This window comes from Coffea arabica, chromosome 11c (assembly GCF_036785885.1).
Source record: "Coffea arabica cultivar ET-39 chromosome 11c, Coffea Arabica ET-39 HiFi, whole genome shotgun sequence".
NCBI classification, from domain to species: Eukaryota; Viridiplantae; Streptophyta; class Magnoliopsida; order Gentianales; family Rubiaceae; genus Coffea; species Coffea arabica.
Genome location: NC_092330.1, coordinates 29,540,989 through 29,561,254, shown reverse-complemented (window position 1 = coordinate 29,561,254; position 20,266 = coordinate 29,540,989). Strand labels below are relative to the sequence as shown.

The 20,266-nt window shown below is 33.9% G+C and overlaps 1 protein-coding gene and 1 long non-coding RNA gene across 3 annotated transcripts; both read left to right on the top strand.

The window, feature by feature from the left end:
- Nucleotides 1–2,016: 2,016 nt before the first annotated feature.
- LOC140016751 (uncharacterized) lies at nt 2,017–13,442 on the top strand. 2 transcript variants are annotated; one of them, XM_072070449.1, is made up of 5 exons: nt 2,017–2,269; nt 8,406–8,438; nt 8,561–8,635; nt 10,744–11,151; nt 12,212–13,442. In XM_072070449.1, exons 4-5 carry the CDS (start codon nt 10,770–10,772, stop codon nt 13,099–13,101), a joined length of 1,272 nt encoding a protein of 423 aa, XP_071926550.1. In that variant the 5' UTR covers nt 2,017–2,269; nt 8,406–8,438; nt 8,561–8,635; nt 10,744–10,769; the 3' UTR covers nt 13,102–13,442. The 2 variants fall into 2 exon arrangements, with proteins under 2 accessions (XP_071926550.1, XP_071926551.1); XM_072070450.1 differs by having other exon boundaries at nt 3,360–8,438.
- Nucleotides 13,443–16,191: 2,749 nt separating this feature from the next.
- LOC140016730 (uncharacterized) lies at nt 16,192–17,994 on the top strand. Its single transcript, XR_011822936.1, has 3 exons — nt 16,192–16,359; nt 17,050–17,109; nt 17,838–17,994. It is a non-coding gene; the product is annotated as an uncharacterized lncRNA (long non-coding RNA).
- Nucleotides 17,995–20,266: the final 2,272 nt, after the last annotated feature.

The window sequence follows — 20,266 nt, the reverse complement described above, 5'->3', positions numbered from 1 at the left end:
TATTTTTTGATGCATCATAAGTTTGAAGACCTACATCCCACAACTCAATCAGCTCTTCAATCAGAAGTTGTAGATATATATATCAATGTTATTTTCAGGAGAATACAGTCCAAGTATCAACAATGATAACATGAAATATGGTTGTTTCATGCACATCCATGGAGGTAAATTGTAAGGCACCAAGACCACGGGCCTAGTACTGTGTGAAGGATTCATGTTTCTAAATTGATTAAATTCAACTGATGCTAACCCCAATCTGACATTTCGACAATCTTTAGCAAATTCTGGATCTTGATGGTCAAGAGTTTGCCAATTTATGAATATAATAAGTCCTGTATTGTACTTTTCACTTTTTCGTGAAAAAATCATCCAACTCTTATTGTACACCAATAAGTTTCAGAAAAAATTAAAATTTTGTAACATATTAGAAAACTATTGCGTACTTGCATCAAAAACATGTCGGCATATGATGTAATAGTCATAGATATCAATTTCACTAATCATTCTTAGACAATAAAGGACAACTAAGTTTGTATGGAGTACTAGCCGAACTGAAAATTTGAGCTCCTTCCAATATTACCAAGAAGCTTTACCTTCTAATCTGATTGATTGAAAAGAAAATGCACAAAATCATATTATAGGTCGACACGAAAGAGTTTCATAAAACATAAACATTTATAAGCAATTTCCAGTACCACTATATATAGTTCAATCTCCAAAAAATTGAATTATCATCTTGAGGTATAACGGGTGTACATAAAAGAAAAAGCAAAAAAAAAAAAAAAGAAATTACACAAGTACAGCAAGTGGCATTTTAACAATCATCATGTATGTAGTTATCCATAACAAATGAGAACATATATTAATTACCATATCCTTGCTTTAGTTATAGAGCAACTCTTAATTTAATTCTTCTTGCTACTAACTTTTCAAGTTCTACTAATTCTTTTTCTGCTCACCTTTCTTTTCTATTTTAACTTAAAGCAGCTTTGATATATGCTATGTATGTAAGATGCACTTTGCATTAGAATCCTACAGGCAGAGCATTCTATATCAAGTTCAATACCAATAATGCAAATGTTAACAAGTCAAATACCAAGTTGACACCTCAACAAGTAGCTACTTGCACATTTTCCAAAGGGTGGAAATCAAGTGCTATTGTGGCATCAATAAAAGACTACAGGCTCTAATTAAGCTTTACACTGACCACAAGACCATAGGACCATAAAATTTTAAGATTTGGGGTTTTTAGATGAATTTGAATTCTACGGTTTTCATAAATATTATATATGTTTAGATGTAGGCTTGACATAAGTAATAATCAATCAAGAAGCTCATAATCTAACAAAATTACATAATGTCATTTTATTACCGTTTCAAATATGTTCAAGAACTAAGTAGGAACCTTCCACTGAAAATGCATAAGGATTCTATATTTAAATCAATGTTTTCAAAACCAGATGGGACTGGCTAGTTCGACCGGTTGGACCGCGAATCGGACATGTTATCGGTTCGGTCTGAAGCTAACTGCTAAAAATCGGATGATCCGGACGAACCGTGAAAAACCAGTTAGACTGTAAACCAGCAGTTTTTGACTCTTTTGTGAACATTGCAAAAATAGTTTTAAGATTGCTGCTAGTAAGACTCGAGTCTTATAGTGGGCAATAGGGATATAAGCGAGCCGAGCCGTAATCGAGTAGTTCGCGAGTAGTTCGGTCAATGGCTTGACTTGAACTCAGATTGATCGAATTCGATCCGAGTCTCGAGCTACTCGATTGTGAATCGAGTCGAGTTTCAAGTCAATATTTTGATGCTCGAGTCTTATCGAGCTACTCGTCGAGGTATTTAAATAATATATATGTATTATAATTATAAAATGACTATTATGGGTATAAGTTTTACGGAATTTACAATAAACTCTTTTTTATAATAAAATTTCATAATGATAAAAAAGGAATAACATAATTGTAAAAAGACCTAAATAGAAAAAATGTCTAAAAAACGGAAGAAAAGACGAAAGTGTATCAAAAAATTGTGCAAATTTCCAGACTTTCTTCTCTGTTCGAATACGAAGAAAGTTGAGAAGAAATTCACTTTCTGTTCGAGGTACATCCCTACCAACCACTGACTCTGAGTGATTTAGATCTAAACCCTATCTCCGATTCTCAGTTACTCTCAGTCTCTCGTTCGTCGCCGACGCTGTTGCTCGCCGCATCTGTCAAACTCCATCGCCATCGCTACAGAGTGAGCTCGCCGCATCTGGTTACTGGTATGTCTGCCTCTGCTCTAATGTAGTCTAATTGATTACCGCATCTGGTTACTCCAATCATATTGTGATGCCCCCTGACAAATATTTTGGGCTTTGAGTTTGTTAAAGACTTAAAGTTGGTGTCTTGGTAATTTTCGCCGCAGCTCTTCTGGTATCCATTGCAATTATGAGCCACTGGAACTGGGACCCTGATTCATGCATCTGTAACACTGGAACTGGAACTGGAACTTTGCAATTTTGACATGTTTATTGTGTATTTGAAGTATTTCTTTATGTTGTGTTTGAGGTCAAAGTTCTTATAAAGTTGATTCCAGAATGTACTTTTCGTGGCAATAGTGCTGGAGCACAGTTTTGTACAATTGCTAAACCAATTAATTTCTGGAAAATTTTCGGTCATCTGGTGTAACATGCAATGAGACAAGAGTTGCGAGTGCAAAAATCTTTTGCATTGGTTGTGATTCTTTCCTGGTTGTCTTCATTAAATTACTCATTGGCTAACTTCGCCGAGGGGCTCTTGGATAGTGGTCTTGATATGCATCATATTAGTGGAATGGTACTATACTGCTGCTTTAGTTATGTAACAACATTTATGGAAGCAAAAAACTTTGGAAGGAACACTAAAACAAAAGATACCAGCCTGCAAGGGCCCCTGTTTTCTGGATATTATGGTTGATCTTCAGGTCTACCAGACTGTTGGAATGAACCTACATTAGGTCTAGATTAAGAGTTAATTCAATACATGCAAATAAGTTTAAGCCAATTTTTGTGATTAATTATTTTGTGTAACCTGCTATACTTGTCCCGCATGGTCTGTTTCCTTTGTTCTATTAATTTCTCAGATAGTTGATGGAATAATTTTTTTCTTTTCTTATCTTCAATTTTCCATCTATGCCTCTCATTCTTATGAATTGACAAGTTTATTAATGTTATTTATAAAAGTGTAAGAATTTCTTTGCTGATTTTTCTTTTCTTTTTCCAGAAATTTTCCATCTATGCCTCTCATTGCTTATTCTTTTTCTTTTTCTGCTCCTTCTTAGACCATACTTTGTTGTTTTGGATGTCTTACCACCTTCATGTCTTTCGAATCCAGTCGGGCAGAATCTTTGTCAAGAAAATGCAAAGTGGCACTAGACATTCAACGAGTTGCTCAAGATTAGAAGACAAACCATTTCTGAACCAGGAATTTATTTTTCTGACATGTTCTTGTTTAAATCAGCTTTCTTTAGTTAGTAATTAGTGATATTTGTGGGGAAAAGGAATTTCTGGATAGATCTTGGCATTGGTTTCTTGAATTGAGCTTGAGGTAGTTGGGATATTGTGGCTGTTTGAGATAATTGTTTGTCTCTCAATCTGGTGGCTCAGCTCATGTTTTGCTGTGTTTTGGAATTTTGTGGGGAATTTTGGTTAGTTTGGGTACTTTCGCAGGACTTAGGGGTGTTAAAGATGCTAACTGTGGGAGGTAGAATGTGGATACGTTTGGTTGTATTTGTATCGATGAATCATGGATTTTATGCCTCATTTACTCCAACTGATAGTTACTTGCTTGCCTGTGGATCTTCCCAAAACATCACCTTGATTATATGCCTCATTTTTTGGTCGAGTCGAGTCAAAAAGCTTGATTGGACTCGACTTGATAAGGCTTGACTAAAGGTCGAGCCTTATCGAGTCGAGTCTCGAGCTTAAAACGAGTTCCTCGAATCAAGTTCGAGTATCGATTTTTTGTACTCGATCGAGCTCGAGCCTAGGGATAAATGAGTCGAGTCGAGTCGAGTTCGAGTATAACAATACTCGAGCTTGACTTGGCTCGATTACATCCCTAGACTGGGCAATAGGTTAGCTAAAAATTTTAATAGGTTTTATTCCTCTCCCACTCTTCTCTCTTAATCTAACCTAGCTTCCCCTTTTTCTAGTGATTATAATGGGTTAAAATTTTCCCATCAATTGCAAAATTTAGCCAGCCTTTACTCTGAACCTTACTTCATCACCTCAATTCCCTCTCTTCGTTACAAAGGATCAAATTTTTGTGGAGAATTTTCTTGTCCTCTTTGTATTTCTCTCAACCCTCACTTTCGGAATATTTAATCAGCTTCGACGGTCTCACTATTAGTCCTTTCCCACCCATCCCTAATATGTAAGTTCATGTTAAAATTAATTGGCATCGTCATGTTTCTGATTTTTATTTGCTTTATTTTTAATTTCGATTGTGTTCCTCTCAAATAAAAACTGATTATTAGTAAATTAAATTTGATTCTTAGATGAGAAAAAAAGGGGGCTAAGGTTACTTGCTAGGTATTCCATTTGCAAGCTTCTTGAGAATTTTTTGGTTCACATGTATGTTAAATATGTGCTGATTCTACAACGCTTTCTCATTTGGTAATTTGCGAAATGCTAATAAAGACTATAAGTGTGGCTAGTGGATTTGCCTAGAAACATAGTAGTTATTTGGTTTTTAGCAATTGTCGATACCAATATTGATATCTTTGTTTAAGATTGAAGAATTGTTGTTAGTTCTATTCGTTTACGCAATATAAAGAAATGGGTCAATAAAAAGTCTATTCATGTATGCAATCCTTATACATTTTCAAAGGAACCAGGTTTCTTGCTAATGATGTCTTTAAGTGTGTCTAGTGGATTTACCAAGAAGCTTAGTAGTTGATTTGGTTTTTAGCAATTACCAATATTGATATCTTTGTTTAAGATTAAAGAATTGTTATTAGTTCAATTTGTTTACACAACATAAGAAATGGGTCTATGAAAAGTCTATTTAAATATAGAATCCTTGTGCATTTTCAGTGGAAGGTTCCTATTTAGTTCTTGAACATATTTGAAACGGTAATAAAATGATATTATGTAATTTTGTTAGATTATGAGCTTCTTGATTGGTTATTACTTATGTCAAGCCTACATCTAAACATATATAATATTTATGAAAACCTTAGAATTCAAATTCATCTAAAAACCCCAAATCTTAAAATTTTATGGTCCTATGGTCTTGTGGTCAGTGTAAAGCTTAATTAGAGCCTGTAGTCTTTTATTGATGCCACAATAGCGCTTGATTTCCACCCTTTGGAAAATGTGCAAGTAGCTACTTGTTGAGGTGTTAACTTGGTTTTTGACTTGTTAACATTTGCATTATTGGTATTGAACTTGATATAGAATGCTCTGCCTGTAGGATTCTAATGCAAAGTGCATCTTACATACATAGCATATATCAAAGCTGCTTTAAGTTAAAATAGAAAAGAAAGGTGAGCAGAAAAAGAATTAGTAGAACTTGAAAAGTTAGTAGCAAGAAGAATTAAATTAAGAGTTGCTCTATAACTAAAGCAAGGATATGGTAATTAATATATGTTCTCATTTGTTATGGATAACTACATACATGATGATTGTTAAAATGCCACTTGCTGTACTTGTGTAATTTCTTTTTTTTTTGCTTTTTCTTTTATGTACACCCATTATACCTCAAGATGATAATTCAATTTTTTGGAGATTGAACTATATATAGTGGTACTGGAAATTGCTTATAAATGTTTATGTTTATGAAACTCTTTCGTTTAGTTATCGATCTATAATATGATTTTGTGCATTTTCTTTTCAATCAATTAGATTAGAAGGTAAAGCTTCTTGGTAATATTGGAAGGAGCTCAAATTTTCAGTTTGGCTAGTACTCCATACAAACTTAGTTATTCTTTATTGTCTAAGAATGATTAGTGAAATTGATATCTATGACTATTACATCATATGCCGACATGTTTGTGATGCAAGTATGCAATAGTTTTCTAATATGTTACAAATTTTCATTTTTTCTGAAACTTATTGGAGTATAATAAGAGTTGGATGAATTTTTCAAGAAAAAGTGAAAAGTACAATACAGGACTTATTATATTCATAAATTGGCAAACTCTTGACCATCAAGATCTAGAATTTGCTAAAGATTGTCAAAATGTCAGATTGGGGTTAGCATCTGTTGAATTTAATCAATTTAGAAACATGAATCCTTCACACAGTACTAGGCCCGTGGTCTTGATGCCTTACAATTTACCTCCATGGATGTGCATGAAACAACCATATTTCATGTTATCATTGTTGATACTTGGACCGTATTCTCCTGAAAATAACATTGATATATATATCTACAGCTTCTGACTGAAGAGCTGATTGAGTTGTGGGATGTAGGTCTTCAAACTTATGATGCATCAAAAAATAGAATTTTCAGTTGTATGTGGCATCGATGTGGACAATTAGTAATTTTCTAGGATATGCAATGCTGTCAAGGTAGAGTACTAAAGGTGAATAAGCATGCCCTGTTTGTCACAAGTTTATTTGTGCACGGCAGCTAAGGCATGGTCTCAAACATTGCTACTTGGGCATTGTAGATTTTTAGATGGTAAACATAAGTTTGGGAAGGATAGCAATTCTTTTAGTGTTTCAACTTTTTCCTTATCCTGTTCTTTTTTCTTTTCAATGTATTTGCTAAATACATCTTCTGTTTTGCAATTGATCAAGGGTATGTTTCTCATAGCTATGGTTGCTGATTCCAGTTTAGGCCAATCTTAATTTTTTTTTTTACCTATATATTATTTAAAGCTTCTAAATTTTGCTTTCGTCACATTTTCAATTGATTTGTGTGATAAGTTTTATTTATTTTTTCATTTAAAAGGTTAAAAGATTAAATTTCATGGGTAAAAGTAGCTAATTGATACAATTTGACTTGCTATATTTGTCAAATAGATTGAATTCATCTTCCAAAACCAAGTTTTATTGTGAAACTTTTGGACCAGGTATGTACTAATATATGGCTCGTAACCTCACGAATTATTTCATTATCTCTGGCATTGATACTCTTGCATAGTGAAATGGGAGATAAACAAATCACTCTAATGTGTTTTTTGTGCTAACATCCTTAAGAATTCTGCTGTTTTATCATGTTTTGTTCTCTTTTTTTTCCCCTAATGTTTGCATATATGTTCTTTCAATTTATTTGTTAGATTCTTCTTCTTCTTCTTCTTCTTCTGTTTTTCCTCGCAATTATCTTGCTGGAATCTTGGTTTTTGACAATCTTTGCTTGGCCACGTTTATTGTTCAGTTGATAGAAAAAGTTATCGGAACTAAACCTTTGAAACATGAAGGAAAATTAAGAAAGTCTTGGGTTTTACACAATAGTTTGAGGCTCTCTGCAAGCACAAAGGGTTTCTAGAAGTTATTAAGGTTTAAAACAAGGTAACTCTTATTTTTTTTAGAGCAGAAAAAAATGGAAATATTACCATGATGCTTGTTTCATTATATGCTTTTGACTGCCTAAGCAATACCAAGTATATAGGTAAACTTCAAGTATGTCCATCCCTGTTGCAACATTTACTTGGACAGTAAATGTCCAGGTATATAGGTAAACTTCAAGTATGTCCAAGTATATAGGTAAACTTCAAGTATGTCCATCCCTGTTGCAACATTTACTTGGACAGTTGGCAAGCATCCTGGTAAAAGTTGAATTTCAAGGGATGGGCAATATTGAGCATCAGCAGTTAAGTGCACAAAATGCCAACGACCAAGATAAATGGATGTATTTGAACAGAATGATGTTTTGTGATAAAATCATATAATTTTCATATCTATCAAAAAAAGCTTTGCTTCATATCTCGCTGCATTTGTTCTTATGGATGCTTTATTTGATTTTGATGCTTTCTAAGAACAGCTGCTAGAAATTCGTTTTTTTCCTTTTTGCTATGGTATATTCGTTATACTCTTGAATGATGGCAACGTTGCAAGAATTTTTTAAGGTAGTAGTTAAAAGAATCACTTTTAAATTGCATTCGTCATCTATACCTTAAATGATATATTTCCCTTTTCTCATTTCTTCTTGAGATTTTTCTTTTGGCTTTTCTTGAGCTCTTAGTTTATTTTTCCATTTTATTTACTTTGGATTTTTTTCTTTCCACACATCTCACCTATGAAGTTTAAAAACTTTGTGTTTAGAGCTTTCCCATTTTAGCTAACTTGAGAAGGGAAAGGCAAGATTGGAACTCAAGTACTCTAATTTCTGGATCCTCAACCTTGGCCTCTAGACCAAGGCCTCCTTGGCTTCTTAAAAAGAAGATTTGAGTTGAGGATACTAATGTCTATTGCTGCCTGTTTTATGCAGGACTTGTCCGTTGAGGAATTATGCCCAAGAATGGTGAGGAATCAATCTACCAAGTCCTTTTTTTGCTTACTTTGCATAGTTCATCGTGTAACATCTTTAAGGACTTCTGAAAGCTGGAACTTATGTTTCAATTTCTTGGTTTTGTGGTTCTTCAGACAATATTTTGATGCCGTTGGTGTCCATAATTTCACAGACAAAGAAAGATCTTTAGCTTGGTTGCTTTTGAAAAGGTATGAATGATTTCAATTTCTCCCACTTGTCTTCATCACTAAAAACCTTGATGTCTTCCTTCTATATAACGTGGTGTATTCAGAAGGCATTAAATTGTATCCCACTATTTATATAACAATCAATAATATTGGAGAAGCGCCACGAATGCAAAGTATCATCTCATTTGATGAAAAAAGCAAAAAATGAAGAATTAATGTACCACGAATAGTTATCTTATTTAAAAAATAGTAAGCTCAATATGCCACAAGCATGCACCAAGTATCTGTGCCTTGCGTGCGTTTGCTGTAACAATTTGCATATAGATATATGGGTTATTCCAAAGTTAATATCTCCTTTTCACTTTACTCCTTGAATGTTCAATTTCATCAATCTCCCTCTTGTGCTATTATATTTTTCCTAAGTAAGTTCTTCTTGTTATTTATCTATTTATTTATTGTTTGTAAAAATTTTTTCAGTAGGAGAAGGGTGGGATTAAAGAAATAGGGAGGGGGCAAGGAGATTTGAACTGAAACCTTCTTATTCTTGGGAGTCCCAAATCTTTTTTTGTTTGTTTTAGTGGGAGGTCTTGAACCTGTAGGACCTCCTACTTACAATCTTTTCCTCCCTTACCATCCAATCCAACCCTTTCCCCTCAACCTATTATTTATTTTCTTATAATTATAAAACTTTTTACTATTAAAAAAAGAAAAAAAAACCTATCCTATATTGAAAAGTTTTACCATAACATATTACTATTTCTTGGAAAAGAATGAGGAATTCCAGAGAGCAAAATATATGAACTAGTGTCATATGAGAACTGTATATATTTTTTAGCATAATTTATTTGGATAATTAACTATTATCTAATTTGTTAAATTAAAAGTCACCAGGAAGCACATGAGCTCCATGTATTTCGTAATTTGTATGTCAAAATACTGGAATAATTAGTCAAAAGTTGAATATTGTATGAAGTTATTTTGAAAATGTATAATTAGTCAAAATTGGAATATTGTGTAAAGTTATTTTGCAAAATGTTAGATTAAAGTAGGGGAATATATCAAAACATTCAACACAACAAAACTCCATCATACAACTAAATTGAAGGGGCAAGATATCTTTATCATTGAAAGCTTAGGTCTATACATCTAGAAAGAGTATAACATGCTAAAACATTTAACATATTAATACTACACAGTATACCATCAACAACAAATAATGTCAAGAACAAAATAATTTTGTTTATTTTCCATATTTGATGGATTCAAAGACTACCAAGTAGTGCTAGAGATTTTGTTAAGCATGCAAAAATTGGAAGAACTTGCTTAATCTTATATGAAAAGTAATGTTGTGAGACTGTGTGTTTTGGCCCATCCCATTCATATACACTCAACAACTCATTGTGTGTGTTCAAAATATAGTCAAATTCAACAGTACTCACTATGTTGGCAAGGATGGACTAAGGGGAGGCACAGAGGGGCCACTGCCTTTCAAGTTCAAGAAATTACATACTATCTCTCATAAAATTTTGAGAAGTTTTAAAGTTCCCTATATATATTTAACTATTTGCTACCCAAGTTCTAGAAAATCATGCTTTCTCCTTTTAAAACTTATGAAAATTTTTAAAATTCCTATATGCATATATTTATTTATTTATATAAAGCTATTAGTTTCCAAAACTTCTCAAAAAGTTTTATGTTGTCTCTAAAGTTTACATGCGTATGCATTTCACCCCATCCCCAGCAAACTAAATTTTCTAGTGGATGTAAAGGATGTGCTATAGAAGTTGGCAGGCATCAGCTTTTTCCTTCTCTAAGTAGAAAGAGATAATTAATTAATTGATTAATCATAGCTTCATTAATTGATTAATCTAGTGTGTGTAAAGGATAAAGGATGTGCTATATAAGTTGGCAACCCTCAGCTTGTTCCCTCTCTAAGAAAAAAGGGATAATCAATTAATCAATTAATCATAGCTTGCATGTGGACCTTGAGCCAAACTACCCAACATTATTGAGACAACCGAATGCTATCACCAATTGATCGAGTGACCAACCACTCATTCAACGGTGTTTTAGAAGTTTTGCCCATACTCTTTCGAACGCCGTATTAAACTCTTGCTACTCTGTTACAGTGAACTAATTCCCAGCCTTCACCACAATGGCCGTCTTCTCTGCCACCAGTAGGGCCGATGTCGGGTTTTTACATCAAAATGGCTCCATTCCGTGCATAAATGACAGCCTAGGCGATGACGAGCTTCGGGCTATTTTACTTAAGCTGGAAAACGACAAAGATAAGGAGATATTTGGACTAGTTTGTAAACGATGGCTTCACTTGCAAAGCACCGAAAGACGCAAGCTTTGTGCTCGGGCCGGACCCCACATGCTCCGGAGAATGGCGGCTCGGTTCACTCGTTTGGTCGAACTTGATCTCTCTCAGTCCACTTCCAGGTCTTTCTACCCCGGTGTCACTGACTCTGATCTTTCCGTAATTGCCACGGCTTTCTCATGCCTCAGAATCCTCATTCTTCAGAATTGTAAAGGTAATTTTAATTTTTTGACCTTTCTATTTGTGTAAGTTCTGAATTTGCTGGAACATGAAGTTGCTGACTTTAATTTTTTTAATAGGATTTTCTTAAACTTTTACAAAACTGAACAAATGATGGTTTTCCTCAATTTGGTATTCCTTTTTCCCTGAATTTTGACAAATTCATTGAAAATTTTAACTCAAATTTGTAATTTTCCTTTTTGTTGTGGTGATACAGTTGTAAATTGTTTTCCTTATTATAGGTGATAGATAAAATTAATTTAATGATTTCATTTTTTTTGTTGTCATACTAAGCATGCTGCGAAAATCTCAGCTTTTATTGGAATACCAAAATATCATTCCAAATTTTCAGTCAAGAAATTGAAAATTATAGATAAGTTTGTGTTTCCCTTATTGAATTGATTGGGAATTTCAGATTATTATTTGAGTTGAAATTATAAATGCATGATGATAAAGTTCCTATCTTAATGCATGGAAAATGTTGTTTCAATGATTATAAAATGCATTCGATAATTTGACGGAAACATGCTTGAGTTCCTGGAAAAAGTTGCTGAAAATGGGTGATAACTTTTGGCAATTTCTTTCATTGGGTATGTGCCTTGTTAAATGTGATGCCAATTATTTTTCTTAGTTATTCATTATTCGCATTTGTTACGATCAAATAGGTGTAGTTGAAATGTAGATGCATACACACACAAATATGTATGTTTGGATATGGCTATCAATCAGTCTAAAACAGTAGAATTAGCCAGTTAAATATAATGAGAATAAGGGATTTGGAATTGATCCAGTGCAACCTTGCTTCTTTATACTGATAGTTAGGCAATTTGTGCTATCGGAGATCTTGTTGGGAACGAAAGTCTTTTTTCTACTTAATCATGAACCTTATGGTGCAAATGGAAAATGGGAAAGCTGTTTTGTCATTGTCTCATTCCTGCTCCTTTCCTTCTTCCTCTTTTTGGTGTTAATAACATCAAAACATCCAAACTTTTGTTAAACATTGAAGAGTAATATGATTGTTGTTATAATGCTTAACTTATTCTCTTGTGTTTCAGGTATATCAGATATAGGTATGAAAGCAATCGCTGCTAATCTCCCTTATCTGCAGTCATTAGATGTTTCATATTGTAGGAAACTAAGAGACGAGGGGTTGTCTGCTGTGGCTCAGGGCTGTCGTGACCTGAGAGTCTTACATCTTTCTGGCTGCAGATTTGTGACGGATTCATTGTTAAGAACTCTTTCTGACAACTGCAATAACCTAGAAGAATTGGGTTTGCAAGGATGCTCAAGCATAACCGATTCTGGTCTTGTGCTTCTTGTTCAAGGCTGTTGGAGGCTGAAGAACTTAGATGTAAACAAATGCAGCAATGTTGGTGATATAGGGGTAACTAGTGTCTCTAAAGCTTGTTCTTCTTTGAAGACATTGAAGTTGTTGGACTGCTATAAAGTTGGAGATGCATCCATATTATCCTTGGCCAACTTCTGTGGGGATCTTCAGAATTTAATAATTGGTGGTTGCCGCAACGTATCTGACGAGTCCCTCAAGCAATTGGCAGTTGCTTGTAGCAACAGTCTTAAGAATCTTAGGATGGATTGGTGCTTAAACATTTCTGATTCTTCAATAGAGTGCATACTTCAAAATTGCAAGAAGCTTGAGATGCTTGATATAGGTTGCTGTGAAGAGGCGACAGATGCTGCATTTCAGGGACTTGGAGGTGGACTCTTCGAGCTTCATTTGAAGATTTTGAAGGTTAGTAACTGTCCAAAGATCACGGTAGTAGGGATTGGCAATCTATTGAAGTCGTGCAACTCTCTCAAATATCTTGATGTACGGTCATGCCCTCATGTTACTAAAGCGGATTGTGATCAGGCCGGATTGCAGTTTCCTGAAACTTGTAAAGTTAACTTTACTGGGAGTTTGACTGAGCCTGAGGTGTTATTCTAGATTGGAAACTAAGGACTCTGGTGTTGGTGTTACAACTTTGATTGAATATTTGAGAAACCTTAACTAGATTTTAGAGATCTCCCGATGTGCCTCATCTGTCCGACACTTTGAGTTTCACTTGGTATAAGGTGGCTTTAAACGTCTAGTGCTTTTGGCTTAAGTTTATTGTCCAACCTTATTGTAATATGCATAAAACAATTCTAAATTAGTCTTGATCTTCTGATTTGCAATGTTGAGGTGTATTCTTTCCATATAAGGAGTAGAAATCTGAGTAAAGGATTTTCTGTAATATATTTGCAACCTATCCAGCAAAGATCTTTCTTGGATTTATTTCCCACCAAGGCTTAATGTTGGAGTATTGTCGCCTTAGAATCAAGATGTAAAAGAACTGTATGATTTAAAAGGTCTACAATGATAAATAACCTTGCAAGCTTTGGTTACTGGATATTTCATTCACCTTTGTTCTAAACATGATTTCTGTTTGACAAAAATGTCTTTACATGACAACCAGTTTATTTCTGATTCCTGTGCTGTACCTGCCTGAATTGGTTTTCTTTTGCTATACCAAAAGATAGTCGTGTTTGTCAGGCAAAATCTCAATTGATAATCCCGATGTTCAGCTTGTAATAATTGAATTACGGTTAATCCTGTACTTTGATAAATTATGTGCTTCTTGGATGATAAAATTTTGATGCATGTTGGGGTGTAGGGAAACAATCTGAGGTAATCACTATGCATTATGCTAAAGAAAAGGTATAATGATTAGTGCAAGGAGATTGACCATGATTAACCGATTGAGATATTATAATCTATCTTCTACTTGTTTATCTATGCACGGTTGTCTAACTATCAAGTTTGAATTTGAACTATGCAGTGCAATGTAAAAAACAAAGTATTTCTTGAATTGGAAAGCGTCCCCCTTGTGTGAATGCCCGGCATAATCGTCGATGACAATAAAAGACAAACGGCCTTTTAGAAAATAATCGATAAACATTGGGAAAGGCTTGTTAGGATTAGTCGTACGCAAATACCAGCTTACATTCTGTTTTGTTCAAAACAGCCATGGCTCGTCTCTGTGGAAGCTTTCCACTGCTTGAGTTTCTTCTCTTCGTCTGCGGAATACATTTTTGTTATAACGATAAAGCTTATTCAAATATTAGCTGCATTGATTGGGAGCGCTTTTCTCGAGTTTAGATTAAACCTAATTGATAAATGAAATCATTTGTCATCATGGAAAGGAGAAGATTGTTGTTCATGCGAAGGAGTTAGCTGCATATAGGCCATGTGGTGAAACTTGATCTATATAATGGCCTTTCCTTGATCCTGAAAAAGGCTATGTTGACACAAATTAATATGCAAATTATAGTAACAATCGCTTGGGAGGTCAGATAAATCCTTCTTCAGTGAATTTGCAGCATTCGTATTACTTGTACCGGAGATGACAATGGGGCAGAGGTGAGGAGAGGATCCCTCCCCCCTCCCCCACCCGATGTTCTAAAATTTTTTCTTGCTACCGCATATTCTAAAATCTCATACTTTCCTTACCCTGGTCCTATGCCCTGCGGGTGCCCTGTGGTTGATTAATTATAAATTTTATTTTGACATTATTTGTCTGCATATATAACATCAATAACAATATTGTAAATTATTTCAATAGCAATCTTGTAAATAATTTCTCCAGAATTTTAGCAAAATACTCAGTGTGAAATTGAGGATAAAAATCATTTTGATCTTTTTAATTCATTTCTCCACATTTAATAGCAATTCTAAACCTATAATCATCATATTTGTTTTTATTTTCTGGTAAACAACTTTCAATATGTAAAAAACTTCAAATAAACTAAAAATAGCCACATCATCATTTTATCATAAAACTTATGATATTTTTATTTCTCAAATTATAATATATATATGCATATATTATTGATGTGTAGTTATAATGTGTATATGTATATAGATATAAAACTACATATAAATATTTACTTTTTTTTCATTTATTTTAGTGGCGGGGATGGAAATACCCTTTCCCTCGTTCCACCTGCACCCTATTACTGTCTTGTGGGACGATACAGGCACCCGCTCCGTTATCATTCCTAATTTGGATCTCAAATTGAATGATTTTTCAATAATTGAAAGGAAAAATCATCCAAAACATCCATCACATTTTGCAAAATGACCTTTTGTCCCTCAATTTTAAAAGTGTAATTTTTTATCCCTTACAAATTCACTTTAGTCAAATTTGATCCCTACCTAGATTTTGGACCAGTTTTGGCCGGAATATACCACGTGCACGTAATCATTTTTTAAGGGCAAAATTATCAAATCAAAATTTACATAATTCGATCCATAGTTCCTCACATTTCATAAAATAAGTTTTTTTTATGTCCCTTACATTTCACAAAATAAATTTTTTCATCCTTCATTGATTATGTGTACGAATAGATTTCTATTTTTAAATCCATGTATATATCTATTTGATTTCACCTGAATCGTATGTGTGAGAACTTGAAAATTTGCTTGTATTTTCTTATAATCCTCTTTTATTTTGAATAAATTAATTTATAATTCCTTTTACTACTAATTTGCTCTCTTAATAGTTATAATAAATAATAGAATCGACAGTTTTACTTTTACTTTTATAGTTAAAGTAAGTTAGGATTTTTGTGCATTTTGATAGTATGATCAGTTAGTGAGGTGTGTGTACTAAAATTAGTGGATAAGAGCGAGTATTAGGTAAGCGGAAGTGCGTGATTAGAAGTACTAATAATAAGTTAAGACAAAGTACAAGAGAGTTGAGGAAAATAGGCTTGAACTGACGTGCACCATTTGTCACCGGTTGAGTACATCACTTGATCAATACTTTCTTACCCTAATCTCCTTGTTTTTATCTCATTTAATCATTCCCTAATCTAACCCTAAGCTGGCCGAAAATATTGACCAAAGGAAAGGAAAGAAAAGAAAAAAAAGAAGAGAAATCTTGGCTTAACAAGTGTCAATGATCCAAGCAAGTTTGACCAAGAAATTTTCCTATCTTCTTATCTTTCTTTGGATCAATTTTCCTTCACTTTTTTCTTCATCTTGGCCGTGAGTTTGAAGAGGAAAAGAGAGGAGAAAACTTCCATTTCCACCTTGATTCTTGCCTTGTCTAAGTTGGAATCACAAAACTAAACCGAACAAACTAGCACCAAGGGAGCTAGGAAGCTTGGAGTGGAGAGTTTTTTGGAGGGAAAGCCTTGGTTCTTCACTTTCTTCAAGAAGGTATAAGATGAACAACTTCCTTTTTCTTTCTTATTCTTGCAAGTTATGGTGAAGATGACTTGAAACTTGGAATTTTGGTGAAGATTGGTGAAATTTCAGCTAGGGTTTGTGATTTTTCAGCTTTGATTTATGATGTTTATCTATAATATGTTGGTATTGAGCTTGGATATGGATTTGTGAGGTGATTAGTAGCCTTATTGTGACATTTTAGCTTTAAAAGAGGAAATTCCAGCTTTATTAGAAATTTTCCATCTTTGGTATTCTGATGATTGTTTGCTGGGTTAATTACATTTACCTCCCTTGAGGATTTTTCTTTCGTGGGATAAGTGAGTGAAAACAGAAATAAGTGTGTGACCTGTGAGCGATTTGGGACTTAGTTATATAGGGATGCTCAGGTTGACCTTGTGGGTGACTTATAAGCGAAAATTTTGCTCAAAAGTGTATATTTTTCAAAGACAAAGTAGCGACCACTTTAAACACGATTTCCTAGTTTCTTTTACCAGGTTGCAAAGTTAAAAGTTTTAAACACTTTCTTATCGAAATCAAAAGAGCGAGCATGAATTTTCTAAGATTTGATAAGTAAAATGAGTACTATTTAAATGCGTTCTATTTACTTGGTTTTCTTTAAATGAAACTCCTATATTTTGAACCCTAATTGATTGCAAATTGTTAAACGGTATTTTATCGCAGATTTGGAATCCAGTCAGGGAGTTGAACCTGAGCTTGATTTTGGAAACAAATAAATCATTGGTGAGTATTTCCAAATGCATGTTTGAACTTATTACTTGAATGGATTGCTTTGTTAACGTGATTGGACGGTACTTAACTTGTTTGATAGGGCAAGGGTGTACTTTATCGCACTTGCCTTAATGTGACTTATTACTGTGCATTGGTTACAAATGGTTTGATATATATATATATATATATATATATATATATATATATATATGTGCATGACTTGAATACTGCCTGAGATCCTAACTCTATTGGTTAGTCAGTTGAATCGAGCCAGTAAGGGCTTGATCGAGGAGACTGGCGAACCATAGGTACTATATATTGTGTAATCCTTTGGATATGGTCCACTGGATTTGGTATACTCGAGTATTACTATCACTATTAATTTGGAGTTAATTTGAAGATCGGACCTAGTAGGGGGTTGATTGATGGATGGAGTTTGGAGTTAAGTGGTGATCTACTGGACTGGTTACTCTACTTGAAAGTTGACGGAGTGTCAACTGCCACTTGGTGAAGCTATGGCGGAGTTAACTCGCAAAAGTTACTGTATCCTTTTACCTGAAATTGTTGGATATCTAATGATTTGTTATTTGAAGTGTTATTGCTCATTTTTATGAACTCCTATGCTCGCTAACTTAAAATTTCAAGTTTTATACAACGGTTAATTCGTTACTTGGGTTTGCATGAAGTTTTGGAACCTCACTGAGTTTTGACTCACCCTATTAATTTTGTTTTCCTTACAGGGGGTACGAGCGTGGGCGTGAGGCTGGTACAGGCTAGCGTCATTAGTTTTTAATTTTTGTGAATTGTACTCGCGCTAGTGCTTGATTAGAATTGGAAGTCATCTGGATCTTAAATCTTTTGTTGTATTTTGGGGAATGTATGAATATTTGAGATAGACTTGAGCATAAATGTACATTCTAAATTTGGAACTGTTGTTCATTTCCTTTCGAAATTATAACTTGTTTTCTTGAAGTGAATGAGTGAGTTCTACCGAGAGCTGAATAGGCGGTTCGCTAAACCCTGAGGTGCACCCTAGAGAGAGGTGGGGTCAGTATGAGTAGCATGTAATATATTTGTCTTTGATTTTACTAACAACTACAAATAGCTTGTTCGGGTGAATCAAATAGAGATATATTCTATGTGTATTTGTATTGTTCAGGTTAAATCAAATAGATATAGACATGGGTTTTCAAAAATAAGAAAAATATAATTTTATCCATGATGAATGAGGGATGAAAATTTTCATTTTATGAAATTTGAGGGGCGCAAGAATTAATTTTGACAAATGTAAGGGATGAAAAAATTCATTTTAGAAAATGCTAGAGGCTATGGGTCAAATTATGTGAAATGTGATTCGATAATTTTGCCCCTAAAAAATGATCACATGATGGATTTGGGCAAAAAATTAGTCGAAAACCTAGATAGGAATTAAATTTGATCAATGTAACTTTCTAAGGGAATTAAAATTATACTTTTAAAAATGAGGGACGAAAAAAATTATTTTATAAAATGTGAGGGACGTTTTGAATGATTTTTCCTAATTGAAATTCCAACTTTTATTGGATCCTTCAAAACTTAAGATACCTCAACCCTCTCTAGTGCAGTCTTTGGTGGAGAAATTCCAAACCTTTCCAACTTGGAGAATCTTCATCTTGGTTATGCAACCTAAACAATAGCATTCAATAGTTCTCTAGCCATAAATAGTCTTCGATGTTTTGCCCAACTTTATCCGTTGAGAACTTTGGACTTATTTGGGGTGCACATAAAAGAGAGTCAAGATTGGTTATGCTCAGTTAACATGCTCCCTTCTTTGGCATAATTGAATTTGAGAACGTGTGGACATGATACCCTTCCCTTTCTCTTTACCATGTTAATCTAACATATCTTTCTTGATATTGGTGTAAACATTCTTTATTCTACATTTCCCCTCTGGTTGTTTAATCTGAGCAACCTTGTGACACTTGGTCTGGACGTTCAAATTCCTGACGTGTTAGAAAATCGACCTCTTTACTTTTATCGATCTTTCTGGGAACAATTTTAGTTCTTCACTGCCAACTTCATTATACACTGAGGCTGGCCTAATTCATATATATGAATCTGGAAGGAAATTAATTCAGTGGCTTGCTTCCTTTTCGCGATGGGACTGGACTTCTCTTATTGTACTTAATCTGCGAGGCAGCAAAATTCATGGTAGAATACGTTGTGAAATAGGCTATCTTGGACAACTTAGCGAGATCAACCTTGCTTCAAATTAGTTGGAAGGTTTAATTCTGTCAAGTCTGGGGCACTTATGAAGCTTAAGAGCCTAGATCTTTCTCATAATACTTGTTTGGCAAAGTACCTTCAACTCTTGGGAAACTGAGCAAGCTAGTCTTTTAGATATTTCTTCTAATTCATAAACTGGCGTTCTTTCTGAATACCACTTTGAAAAACTTGAATTGAAATTTCTATACACCTCTTTGAACTTCCTCATTTTGAGTGTGGACTTGGAATGGATTCCTTCATTTCAACTTCAAGGAATTCGCATATATTCTAGCAAATAGGTCAATTTCCTTTATGGCTTCAAACATAGAAGTATGTTAAGATATTTAATTGACGAGCGTGGAATATGTATATAACAATTAAACTCATTCCACAGTCAAATTTTATATTTATAAAATTTTAAATACCCCATACACGATTTTCTGCAACTATACAGGCTGAAATTGAGTATAAGGTATTAAGAGTCGAACCCACAGGAAAGATTGTCAATTACCAATGGTTTTTGAACTCCTTCATTATTTAGACTATCATAAATGTAAGAAATTAAATTTACACTATAAACATGAGATAAAAGTAATAAAAATAACAATAGAAAACTCTTGGAGAGATGGAATTCCTCACTATTCTTGCAAATGAAATTACTGGTTAATTGAATATTATTATCTTAGCTAATTATGGCGTAATTTCTTAATGTATGTGAAACCTACTCTCATAGTAAATCAATTATACTTGTAACTAAATTATAACTATTCTCATGGTTATGAAATTAACTTCCAAACTCATTTTTTCTATAAAATTATATGAAATAAGTCATTAAAGTAACAAAGGCGCTCCTCTACTCTCGTGAGTGTACTCCTTAAGTTTAGCACTTTCTTGAACTAGTGTTAAATTCCAATTCTCATTGCAC